The following is a 13,622-nucleotide window of genomic DNA, read 5'->3' as shown; positions in this document are numbered from 1 at the left end:
GGAAGACTGGTTGATAATTAAAAGAGACTAAATTGTGGTTGGCAAGCACACAGCAGCTCAGTGTTTCGTAAAATCTACAACACACCTAAACAGTGCAGCTTCTCATGAGTGTGTATAGCACTCGTCGTTCATGGATCCGTCCTGGCGGATCCACGGACAACAAACGATCGCAATGAAAGTGGAGAGAGTGCAGCAGGGTGCTCCTCTGTCATTCTCTCCCCCTCCCCTCTCCATAGAGCATAACGGTGCTGTATGTACAGTGCTTGTTCATGCATCGTTCAGTCTTTTGTTGTTGGAAAGGATCTTTTAATATTGAATGTGTTAGGAGCAGTCTAATTTATCACTTTCACTAAGCAGTTTGTATGACAGATAGGTGGCAGCATAGGCAGATCTTGCACTGTCATACAAAGTCTGCATTTAGGTACATGCACTGGAATCAAAATGGGGATGTAAAGGAGCTACAATGGTATGGTCCCTAAATGGGTAATAGTTAGTAGCTATGTCTAAATACTGCATTTTATGATGTGCAAAGTACTTTACAATATCACAGATCTAGGTAATACATATTTGTCTTGCCTTCTGTCAATGCACATGCCTGATAAATGAAGGGTCATACTGACATACAACTCAAATCATATGGAGGATACATTAGAGAAGTAATCTAAAACCCTACAAAACTATGTTTTGTACAGGGAAACCTATGAGAAAAAGCTGTTAGAATGAGTATAGGTCAACTTTGAATATTTCATCCTAGTTTCCTTCTTTTATCCCCATCACTCCCTGCAGTGTAAGAAGAACAGAATACCAAAGTACATATAATAATGTTCATAAGAAAAAAATGGACACAAAAAAACAATCTCATATACATTTTTTTTTTATTTATTTTTTTTATTGAAATTGCATATATTCCTATTTTGCAGTGTACAAATTATTTGATCAAATATTTACAATTGTTACACAATATACATTTTCATCTAATGCATGTTGTATTTTTTGTTCGAGTCAGCAAAAATAAGACTACATTCAGGTTCAACTTACAAAAATGATTACAATAAAACTAGATATGACATTCATTTTATTTAATGGAAGGAATATTGCAATGTAAAGATTTTATTCACCAATCAAAATGCACTAAATGTATTCTTGTGAATATATTGCACTTAAAACAGTCATGTCAGGAAGCACAGAGAAAAGCAGTATTAAGAATCCACTCTCAATGTACAATACAGAAAGCAACCATCTTTTCAAGCATTCAAGGATGCAGTGACTTTAGTAATACAGCAAAAAAAGTCAAAGCTTTTTTTTTTTTTGTTTTCAATATTTTGGAAACAAAAAAAAAACCTTTGTGTTTATACAAAACTGGCATATCACTTGTAGACAAAAGCTAACAAGCTGATGAATTAACCATCTTTTTTATGGACTGTTACAGAGAAATTTTCCAGCATGAGTTCTTACTATGTCACATATAATGGCTATGTCACTGTGGCAGCATAGATAGTTACCATAGGGCCAAGTTTTCACTACGAGACATTGGAAACAATCTTAACCTCTATTGTACAACCAGCATTGAAATGGTAGTTGTGGCAGGATCCACAATTGATTTTCTAAGGCAATCCACCATAAACCTTTTCTTTTTTAATAGCAGTAACTTCACAAAGATTATCTGCCAAAGTAAATCATGGGTTTTCAAAATATATTTAAAGTTGCTGCATCGTGAGAACTGAAGCATTGTATGCTACTGGTAATAAACGGAGAATATAAAGACAACCAGGCAAAGCTATGTGTGTGTGTGTAGAATGTAAGTGACTTGGTGAATATAGCACCAACCCTAAAATAAATGAAAACTGCATTACCATGAAGCACCTAGCTTTGCCCCCACTTTACTGTATATGTCTATCCACATTTATTTGTAGCACAGCTCTACAAAGAGGATAATGCCCCAAAATTACATTCAGTATCAGTGCGACACAGAATCTACTGTTTTTACTGGCCACCTTTTTTGTGTTATTTCAATGAGGGGTCTGATTTACTAGTTTTATAAAGCAGAACTTAAGTCAAGAAATAAAAAAAACGCTAGGTAATGTTTTAGGGTAAAAGAGTAAGCTTAAAAAAAAAAAAAAAAACTTGTCTCCCTTGCTCCTTTTGTGTGTGTAGTGTACACTCCTCGCTACAGATACAGAGAATAAAGCAGGGTGTTATAGGGAGGATACTTGTGCATGTGTGCGACTTACAGTTGGTGATTGTGTTTTACACAAGTGATTGTGTAAAAAAAGGCTTTAGTTCCTCACATTTTGTATGCAATCTTTTTGTTCAACCCACTTAATTAAAGCTGAAAGTCTGCAGTTCAACTGCATCCGAGTTGTTTCATTTAAAATTAATTGTGGCAATGTACAGAACCAAAATTAGAAAAAAAGTTCTCTTTCCAAATATTTATGGACCTAACTGTACATCATCATCTGTTTTTTGCTGCTGTGTGAATACTATTGCAAAAACAAAACAAAAAAAAAAAAACAGGTAAAGCCATGTACACTTTTTAGCATAAACTAATTTTCGCTGTCTTTTCTGTATACCTTACCTTTACATGTATCTGGTTTAAGGAAGTTTAGGTACTTATAGCCTATGAGCAAGTAGGCATCTAAATAAAGGACTTTGGTCACAGTTCAACTCTAATATGTGTTACAAAGAAGACAACTTTTAATTTTCCAGGTCAGACACTACTCTACTACACTTTTTATTACACTGGCACCGTCATCTATGCTGTTCTGGGTGATCAAAATGGCAGCACAATTCAAGGACAGACCAAATGCCTAACTGTTAGCAAACAGTTTCTAGATGTTTAGTACACGTCTAATACATTTAATAGTTCTACATTCTATGCACATTATTAGCGGTCAATATATATTTATAAAAAAACATATTTTGCTTGGTTCTCACTTATATAATTTAGACTAAAATGTCAACATTTAATACTTTCAGCATACTGTGTAATATTTTTTTTCAGCATCATTAACTTGCATGCTAAAATCAGATGTGCTTATATCATATAAAGTAACAAAACAAAAACCAATGATATTGTAAATAAATCAATAGTTTAAAACTAAAATGTGTCAAACTGGATCACAATACATACAATGTAACCTCTATTTTAGTACGTGGTACCCATTACAAATACTGTATACATTTTAACTTAAAAGAAGGCTAAATGTCCATCAAAAATAAAAGAATGATCAAGATTTGACCACATTATACCACAATGTGGTTGTTGTTTCTTTTACTACCTGTAAGAAAAAGCATGAACTGAAAGAGTTTTAATAAATGAGCAAGTTATGGACCCCTTATCCCAATAGGGAACAAATGAAGAGCATTAAAGTACAGAATTCTTGAAGAACCAGACAGACCACCAAGGCTCTCCGCATTGTTATGTACAACAGGAAAGCAAGCAGGAGAGCTCTACCTTGTGTACAGAGGAGCTCTGTCTTTTGTCAGAGGAATGTGTATACTGAAAACCTGTACACAATGCAGAAGAATAATAAAATGTTAGGGAAACAAACTAATGTAAACTAAAAAGGTTTTGGGAGTCATTAAGGCATATAAAGCCATAAACAATATGGCTACTGAAATGCATTGCCTCAAATTTCAAGATTTTAATAAAGAACATCTACACTGTATACAAGTTTTGAGCATTACCTAAATTACACCATCTTCTTTTGCAACTGGAAAAGCTCCCCTTTTCACGATAGAGCATTTGAATTTTTGCATTCCCTAGTTAATTAAACATATTATCCCCCTTAATCATGGACCTAGAAGACTGACATCAGCGTTATTAATTATAAGTACGGGAAAGGGGTTTTTAGCAGCCTGTCCCCAATGTGTGGGCTCTTTCCCCATCATAAACTGCTTATTACTATGTGCAACACATGTTTAATGCTCCACCTTCTTGTGGGATTTCACCTGTTCTGCATTCTTTGTTTTCTTTTCTTTTTTTTTTTGCCACAAGAAGAAGACAGGAATAAGGTAAGAGTAATTCTAATGTTTTATTTTTAGGTACATTTTACACATAGTAATTGTAGATCTTTTTTGAAGGCAGAGCAAGGTCGTCTTTAACTGTCTTGGTATAAAGTAGAGCTATTATCCCACTCAGGAGCCAATGCATAACTTAGGGATCCTACAAGCTATAGCAGGTTTTCAGTGACTCTGCCACTAAAAAAACTAAAAAAAAAAACAATGCATATACCTGCAGCTTCCAGAGCCCCTGCTCAGCCCAAATACCAGAGAATTCTATTAGGATAAAGCTTTATGAAAATATCAGACCTTGCATGTGCACTTTATTTCCATACCATGTATTATAATGAGATGCAACACTAACCAACGGCATGTGCAGAAGGCAAGAAAGAATGGGGAAACAGACACTATCAGGAAATGCTGAAGCTTTGACTTGTCAGAATGATCTAGGATTCAGGAAGCATGCTGAAGATATGTATAGGAATCTCTGTTCTTATTTACACTTGGCAACCTTAGTTAGGAGGACACAGTTCTTTAAAGCCCAATCACAGCATACAAACATTGGTGTAAGACCTGTAACTCAAGTTATAATTGCATAACTAACGTTATATAGAACCAGAAAGGCTATGCCTGACATTTGGATATATATATATTCATGACGTACAAAAATTTTCCATATTAGCCTATTAAAAACTAATGTGACAGTAGATTATCATTTGATACACATCATCACTTGTGTATTTTTACACTGGGAGCTAGGCTCACGTGAAATTATATGATATTAAAATGTCAGTCATACATCGGGTTATGATGACTGCATTTACTACACAAACACATCAACTAAAAAAAACTGCAGTAAATTAAAAATAAATTCCATACCCAATAGGCAATGTATTTTACAAAATTCTAAGCTTGGGTTTTCATAGGTATCGTACGATGACATTACTCTAATGATAGGCCTGATGGATTAGTGCAACACTGTCAAAGAAGGTGCAGAGTTCAGACTAGGAATTGTATGTATGGCTTACAGAATGCAACACATAAAACAGCCATGTATATTGGTCCTTTTTATATACAAAAGGGAAAGCATGGCATATAAACCAATAATGGTCCTTACAGTACTGGAACCAAATTTAGGGTTAAAACCAATTTGTACATTCACTGTACAAATACTACAAAGTAATGTATGTTCAACTCATGGCTTTGGCTCAATCACTGTTCTGCTCATATATGTGAAATAATTAAGCAGAAGGGTGGTTTACCCAGGAAGCTCAGCAGCGGTCTTTCCTTGAAACTTGGAATGACAAAACCAATTAAACACTGGCTTGCACTGTTTAAATCAGGGCTGCCAGGTAGTTCAATTGCCCAGAACAGTTTGCAAGATAAATTAGGGCATATAGCTCAAGACTTCCGAGAATCTGGATGCTGAAAACGGTTCAGTTTTTCCGGATTGTTAGATGCCATATGAGAGAAGTCTCTGAATATATCTTGGTATGTTTCATCTCCTGCAGAGGAAAAAAAAAAAAAAAACACATTTTGGTTATCCTGGTAGACAAAATCAAAATACTTATTACATTTGCAGTACATTGCAGGTATATGTATACACCTATTTTTTTTTTGATAAGAGATGGTAACTGCTATAATCCACATTAGGCAGCTAAAGCCCAGTGACCATTTAAGACTTTAGGAATGGCCCCAGCAAATCCAAATGCCAATGAATGACAGGTTATGCAGGATTTTGTAATATCTGTGCAGTCACAGGGCAGACACATTCCCCATCTACAACAGACAAAATTCAGACCTATAGGACTGTTTCTTTTGTGTATTACAGAAACCTCCCCTTTCTCCAGCAATAACAAATTAGGTTTATTGCAAACAGTAAATTGCAAGTAGATGTTAGGCCGGATGATAAACGGATCATACAGACCTTTTGCATGCATGAGCTCATAAAACTTACAACATACAATAATCTATACCTTCCAGAAGACTCCATGTATCCAGGAAGATGAAAGGAAAGAGAGAAAGCAAAGTATCTTACATTTAAAAGTATGAAGGACAATTTGTCTAGCTCAACAGGAAGAGCAAGAAAAGTTCATCAGGAAGAAGCTAAAACTACAGGAAAAACAATGTTCTATATAAACACTCTTAACTAACTGCCCATTTTACCTACAGTAGCACAAATTTTCTAAGTCGAGAAAAAAAAAAAGATCCATTATTACTATCGTTTACAATGATTACGGTCATTGGCTACAAAGAAATAAACTAATCTTTACTTTTATGATTTAGTAACTTAAAGTCACTCGAAATTTATTTTTCATGCCAAAAATTTAACAGATTGTCATATGATGATCCTATATAAGGCTTTAAATGTTAGGCATACATTGAATACCCTTCATTCATTCTAAATAGGAGTTGTTTGTTAAGTCTAAATATACACTAAGTGTAAAAAATAATTGCAATGATTCAATTCGAAATAACAAAACTGTATCAACATATTGTTGGCAGGAGATGAAAACATGGAAGAAAAAATACTACTACTACCCAAGAGTGCTTCTGAGAACACTTTCTGAACAAGCAAATATCAGAGCTTTGTTGCACTAGACAAAGATCTCCCATTACATTTAGAAAAAAAAAACCTTTTTACATTGGCATGCTTTTTGCTTCCTAAATCTACTGGAGCTTAGGGTCTACTGGGCATAGTATGATATTTGCAGTCATAAAAAATACAGCGCATTATGATTTCAGTAAGGGGTGAGGCTGCAGATGACATTATTGGTAAAGGAAGACTCTGTAGGTGTCAGTTCAGAGCGAGTCTGTGTTTGTCATCAAAAGAATTCCTCAATGATGTTCTCAATTCCAGACTTAACAGTCTTGAGGTGATTTCCGCCCCTTGGCGTTGGATGTAGCGGTATGTTAAATCTATGTATTTTTTTTTCCCATTCCAATAAATCGCTTGCATCATCTACCTTACTCTTCCTTTCCTCCCCTACTTGCCCCATAACCAACACTCTCTCCCTACAAAAAAACACCTAGGGCTATGTTTTTTGTCGGTCTGTCCCCTTGTTTCCCCCCTAAGTTCTGGTTTAATGCCACCATTACGTGAATGATTTGTAATAAATATTGTCCACTAGTTTTTTTTTATGATTTGGGTAAATATCATTGTTCTGCTGGACATACAGTAACCTGTAACCATTTGTCTGTTGCTCTTCATGGACATTACTAATGTTTTCCTTCCTCTTTGGATATGTTTTGTAGATCATAGGTATGTTATGGCCACTTATATACATTCACGTTTATTTGGTAATGTTTACTGTTGTATTTTTGTTTAAAAAAAATAAAAAAAAACAATAAAACTTGATTGAAAAAAAGAAATGGATGTTGTAATTAGTTTATGGGGGTTCTGATTGCAGGTTTTACCACTATTTTAGGAGCTGCTACTTCAAATAGTTAGAGTGAGGAAAAAGATAAAATCTGTGTAGATGCTAGTGTTCCACAAATGTCATATTTCATGGAGGAGTTAGGTAGTAAGTGTCATCAGTTCAGGTAGTAAGGGGTTTCATGGAAACCTAGGGACAAATCAGAGTCCAGGAAAACTGGCAGGGCTGGTATGTACAAATGTATTTTTAGGGGACAGGGTATGGTTGAAGGAATTGTTTTTTTTTTTTTTATTTTACACAAACTAAAAGTCCAGCTACAAATAGTTGTACAAATAAGTTTTAATACTAAAGCATTAGGATGCATACACAAACACCCTATGTACACCTGCACGCACACCCGCAATCCAGTGAAGTATTAACCCTAAATCCTCTATTTCAAATACACTACATAAAATGTGCTGTCAAAGGGAAAACATTGCCATCGGTTTTTAGATACCCAGCATACGAAGGCACATAAAACTTTTAGGTTGTAAAGGACAGTCCTACATCAAGTATAAAGTTTTACAACAATTCTGAGGCAAACTGATAATATAAGATAAACCTATACATATTTCTTTTGTGCAACCACCTTTTTGGTAACATTTATAATTTAACAATGCAAAATTATTTTAACACATAATTTAGTTGGTTAGTATTTAACTCAAAAGACATTGCTCCTTTGTAGTGTTAGTTTAGCACACAAATGAACCAGAAAGAAAACTAACTCCATTGAAACTTTGCATTGGCTACAGTGCTATAATATATTTATTCACATTAAAAAAATTATATATTTTTAGGTGGTTCACCAGCACAGTTTCATCAACTATAAACTACTGTATGTCCAAACAAGGTGCAAATGTATGGATATTAGTGTTTTCAAGTTAGGCATAAAAAATAAAACAATATTACTTATCTGTCTGATATATTCAATATATTTTTTACAAAAAAAAAAAGAACACTGGGCCAATGATATACAACATACAGAGGGAAATCCCCAAATACAGCAATATCACATAAATGGTAAAGTGCAGATTACAAAAGTATTGAAAATAAACTAACCCACCATTGAAGAAAAAACAGAGCACTTGTTTTCAACACCTTAGTCTCTCCACTAGTTCTGACATAAGTAAACGTAATATATTAGACATTCCAAAATGCTGCAGGAAAGGGAGTGTCGACATATTACATACTAATTGGAGGATTTGCTGTTTGTATTCCTGTCCAAAGACTCTGTATGACTAAGCTGCAAACTAATAAACTCCTGCATGCACTTCCTATATTGCATTTCTGTATGGCTGTTAGAGGAGTATTGACCTGGTTGCCCGTAAAGTCCTTCAGATTCTCGCATCTCTTCATTCATACGTGCCAAGCGCAATCTAAAAAAAAAAAAAAAAAAAAAAATGGTTAGAGAAGTTGCTGCAGTTTTGTTAGTATTTCTACTAGAATCTTTACCTTATATATATTAATTAATCTTTTGAAAGGAGCCTGTCACCATAGAAATAGTGCTAAGACATGGAGTAGTTCGCTAACCAGAGAAAGTTAATATATTTTCCATCTGCTCAGTTATTATTACAGTGTAATACATAGGCTACATACACATGTTCAATATTTGTCGTTGAAAAGGATCTTTTACAATCCTGCTGTATGTGTAGCGCATAAATGAGCACATACAGCACTGTTGGCTCTAAGGAGAAGAAAGGGGGGGGGGGCGAACTAGCCACACTTCGCTGCCCTCTATCCCCTTCACTTGTATTACTATCCCCAGGACGGATCCATGAACGACATCGGACGAGCGATCTACACCTGCCAGATTCATCTGTGTGTGTAGGAAGCCTAGATTATTTTATTCAGGTAAATTCTGAAGGGATAAGACCAATAACAGTGCCCACAGCTTTTCAATAATTTTCATTTTTCCTTTACCCGTCTATAGGAACAAAAAGCAGTAGTCTCATGTAGGCTCCAATCCAGAGTTTACACAAAGCTTTTTTCTGTTCCCATATGATCGTGCTTTATGCCCCAGCTGACAAGCAACAACACAAACTTAGCAGGAAGAGAAAGAAGCAAGTTGCACCTTCCCATACCAGAAACTACTGAATATTTTTGGACAGTAAGCAGTATTTTCAAAAGGTAAGAGGGGCAGTTTGGTGGACAAAAACATAATCCCTTCACCAAATAATTATATATAAATCACGTTTGATAAGGTTTACGTTTGCTCAGAGACCCAAAACAACGGTAACTAGTACGTACAGAGTCACTATATCAGCATTGGCGGCCTCCACAGCTATAGTTAAAGGGTCTTTGCCATCTTCATCCGTAGCATGCTGGTTGGCTCCTCTTTTCAGAAATAAACACACTTGCCTGCAGAGGGACAAACAATTAGTGGGAAGGCTACCAACAACCTGAGTCAGAGTATACACAAGAAAAGGATTATAGGCAGGCCATACATAAAAACCTCACCATGGTATTTAAATGCAACAGCTGCAAGGGCCAAATATGCCAAAGCATATTAGAGGGCTTTGCCCCCAGGCTGTTACCACATACATTTTTTGTGCAGGTTAGAAAATTAAATAAAAATTGGAAAACAGAAGAATTGTGTGGAACATAATGTAGGAAGTTTAGATATTACAGGTGGAACAACCCGCTATTACCCTGTATGGCCTAGCACTGTTGCATGATGTAACGGTCCTCTTCCTTTAACATCACGGTTGTTTACATTGGCCCCATTTTGCAATAAAAACTCACAGGTTACAAGAGATCCCTGGGAAAAGTTAAAATAATATGATTTTTATTCATAATGTATTATATGCAAACTTAAGGTTATTGTTCATAAAGCAGTAAATTAAAATATCATCATTTTGATTTAAAAAAAACAACATTCCCAAGGTCAAGATAAATAAAAAAAATATTTCATGCACCGTGCATATCTTTAAAAAAAGGAAAACTTTTACTATAATACTCTGTATTATCTGTAATAATATTCTGCCTCACAGTAAACAAATACAAAATAAAAATACATACGTGAACACCCAAAGATATGCAACACAATTCAGACACTCTTTTCATACAGGGAATCCTGGCAGACAGCATAGTCAGGTGCCTGCCCTCCAAAGCATTCATTCAATCAGTACATCCCAGGCAGGAATCTATTCCCTGACTGCTCACTGGTAAATAAAGGAGCAGCCATATTTTAATGAGGGTTCTCCTTGTGCAATTTCATTCAGTAATGTTAAGAGTAGTGTAAGACTGAACATATTGCGCAAACCAATAGAGAACCCAGAACAGCTCAGTGCTGATCCTTCCTTTTCCAATGTGAGTTTATATGGACAAAAATGTAAAACAATGACATAATTCAGCTATGTACCCTTGGTTATTTCAAGTATCCATTACTTTCTACACCCTGCAAGAGATTTTAGAGCTCTACCACATCTGCTGTTACATAAGCTTCATGCTGCCAAGAGTAACCATGGCTAATCCAACATACATACACATATAGGTTACACATGAACAGCCAGTTCCTACCCCATGCACTGCTTGTATTAGTGGTGTACAGTTGTTTTCTTTGGTGTTCACCCAGTTAACTTCTGCTCCATGTGCTAAGGCCTCAGACATGGCTGGCAGGTTTTGCTTATAGGCAGCTTGGTACAACTGCAGCCCTGGTGGAAGCTTTTTAGATTCGGAATCTTGAAATGTTGCAGAATCACGTTTTACATCTTTCCGTTCTGGTTCTAGAACAAACAAAATTGTATTATGGTCAATTGTTTTAAGGCGCATTATGAAAATTTCTGTGTCAATCACAAAAATCCCAATCACAATGTGTCAATCACAATATGTAAAAAAAAAAAAAAACACACTTAACCCCTAAAACGTTTCTTAGGAAGGTCGAAATTTATGTAACAAACAGGAGCCAGTCAGTAAATGTGTAGAGCAGAATGAACATTTTATAATTAGCACTGGTTACCTGGCTTTGTGCATTTACCACTCTCTGAGTTAGGGCAAGCATAGCAATAAGTTCCACTCTAGTCACACAGCCAATACAGACTACTAAGAAATAACAGTATTTCAGCTATTGTATCCTTTCATACCTTTTCTGTTAGTAAAAGACACTAACCTGAATCATACAAACTGTTGGAAGACATAGTGGATGCCAGAAGCTCCCGACTACCCTCTGAGCTGAACTGAAATCCGCTGTCATTGCTTTTCACTAGTAAAATCAAATAATACAGATTGTTCTGAAGGAATTGTGCTGCAAAGTATACTTTATAAATGCACATGCATTATATCCATAGCACTGTGTTTATATTGCTCATAAAATAAAGACATAAATAGAAATCTTTCTATCTAGAATTTTATAACCGGTAAAGCAGCGTACACTGCATCATCTGCTTTTAAAAGCTTTGAATGGGAAATTATAAAATAGTAACAATAGTTTGATAAGCTAGGTCTGTGATTAATCACCTAAAAGAAGCTATTGATCATTACACAAATGGAATGATTCAACATACCAAAAAGTGAGCTACTGTAAAAAAAAAAAAAAAAATAAATTTATTATTTTTTTTTCACATCACTGTATTTATATTTGTTATACTGCCTATGTTACTAAGTGTATAGAAATTAATTTACACAACTTATTGTGTTTCCAAATTCTCCAATTTACTTATTAGTTGGATTTACTTAAGCAATGTAAACAGCAGGTAAATGTTGTAACCCATATAACATGGTAAAGTCTTTCTGGTTGCCCGATTGGTTTAATAAACTGTGCACATGACTTTGACCTCACTAATTAGGACCCCTTGTCAACAAAGCACACTAAAAATAAAGCAGAGCCTCAGGATAATATTAAAACAAATGCTCATCCTATGATTTTATTTTGATTTTAAATTTACAACAGAAAAGTGTCTTTCACGCTCTGATATGTCAAACCTGAGACAAATGTAGTTCCAAGATATGCCACTATGTTAAACCAAGACCCATATTTCGAATAACATTTTAAGGGAAAAAAAATGTTTTATACTTAAGTATATATGGTATTTTTAATTCTCTAGAACAGGGGTGTCAAACTCAAATACAAAAAGAGGGCCACCTATAGGCAGAGAGGCCACTGGTCTAAAGACGAGAGTGATGCCGGGAATTGTAGTAGAGGCGCTATTTCAATTCAGCGGCGGGCCAGCTGCAATTCATATTTAGAGGTAAAAAAAAAAAAAGGACCCTTCGAGGACCAAAAAAAAAAAGTTTGACACCCCTGCTCTAAAAGGATAGCCTTCCCATCATTTGTCCCCAGATAATATTAATAATATAGTTATACAGAAATCTAAATCTAAAAGGTAAGCAAAGTTAGGGGGATTACCTAAATTTACCTTAAAACCCTCTAGATCCCGCTTATTGCATTATTTTTTAAAAATAGTCTAGTTACTTCCTGGGATACCATCATCAATCTTGCAAGGGATGATGCTGATAGGTTAGGTCCGAATACCATAAAAACACTGCCTAAACTATGTCTCCCAAAAGACAATTTGGTACACACAGTGGGCCTGATTTATTAAAGCTCTCCAAGGCTGGAGAGGATACACTTTCATCAGTGAAGCTGGGCGATCCAGAAAACCTGGAATAGATCTGGTCCAGGATTGAAAACGTTTGCCAACAAATAGCAAATTACTTTTAGGAAATTTATTTCAGGTTTGCTCGATCACCCAGGTTCACGGATGAAAGTGTATTTTCTCCAGCCTTGAAGGGCTTTATTTAATCAGGCCCACTGTGTGTACCAAATTGTCTTTTGGGAGACATAGTTTAGGCAGTGGTCTTACAAGTAAAGTCATCGGCACTGCCATCATCCCTGCTGGCTAGTATTTTGGTGCAGCAAAATATTTTAGAAACGAGTTCTTGCACTCCAATGGCCAATGCATTGTCAAATCAGGAGACCTGGAAAGGGATGAACAAGAAGAAGGGTTTCACCATTTTAGTCACTTTAAGCAATGCAGGGAGTGCCATTACCACATTTTCAGGATGCGGAAGATGGGGTTTAACTGTATTACAGTGGAATTCATGAGTCTACATGAACATGGACTTAGTGATATATGTGATTTACAAGAATAAGGTAGGTGGTAATTATCTGACCACAATCTGTTAACAGGAAAATAAAAGAACAGAAGTCAGAAGACTACACAGAGACACACAAGTTTTCTGTATTTGCAATAGTTAGTTCCACGG

The 13,622-nt window shown here is 35.5% G+C and overlaps 1 protein-coding gene across 4 annotated transcripts in view; it reads right to left on the bottom strand.

Annotated features, from left to right (window-relative positions):
- Positions 1 to 858: 858 nt before the first annotated feature.
- Positions 859 to 13,622, bottom strand: part of ACAP2 (ArfGAP with coiled-coil, ankyrin repeat and PH domains 2) — a gene marked incomplete at its 5' end in the record, with an annotated part of 57,733 nt that continues 44,969 nt past the window's right edge. For 3 of the 4 annotated variants that reach the window (XM_072408197.1, XM_072408199.1, XM_072408201.1), the window contains 6 exon segments: positions 859 to 5,507; positions 8,733 to 8,794; positions 9,666 to 9,776; positions 10,067 to 10,176; positions 10,938 to 11,143; positions 11,527 to 11,619. In XM_072408197.1, the coding sequence (XP_072264298.1) occupies positions 5,404 to 5,507; positions 8,733 to 8,794; positions 9,666 to 9,776; positions 10,067 to 10,176; positions 10,938 to 11,143; positions 11,527 to 11,619 (686 nt within the window). In that variant the 3' untranslated portion in view covers positions 859 to 5,403. 4 annotated transcript variants of the gene reach the window in all.

Source organism: Pyxicephalus adspersus, chromosome 4 (assembly GCF_032062135.1).
Source record: "Pyxicephalus adspersus chromosome 4, UCB_Pads_2.0, whole genome shotgun sequence".
Classification (NCBI taxonomy): Eukaryota; Metazoa; Chordata; class Amphibia; order Anura; family Pyxicephalidae; genus Pyxicephalus; species Pyxicephalus adspersus.
Note: the sequence above shows the minus strand (reverse complement) of the source record. Positions and strands in the feature narration are given on the sequence as shown.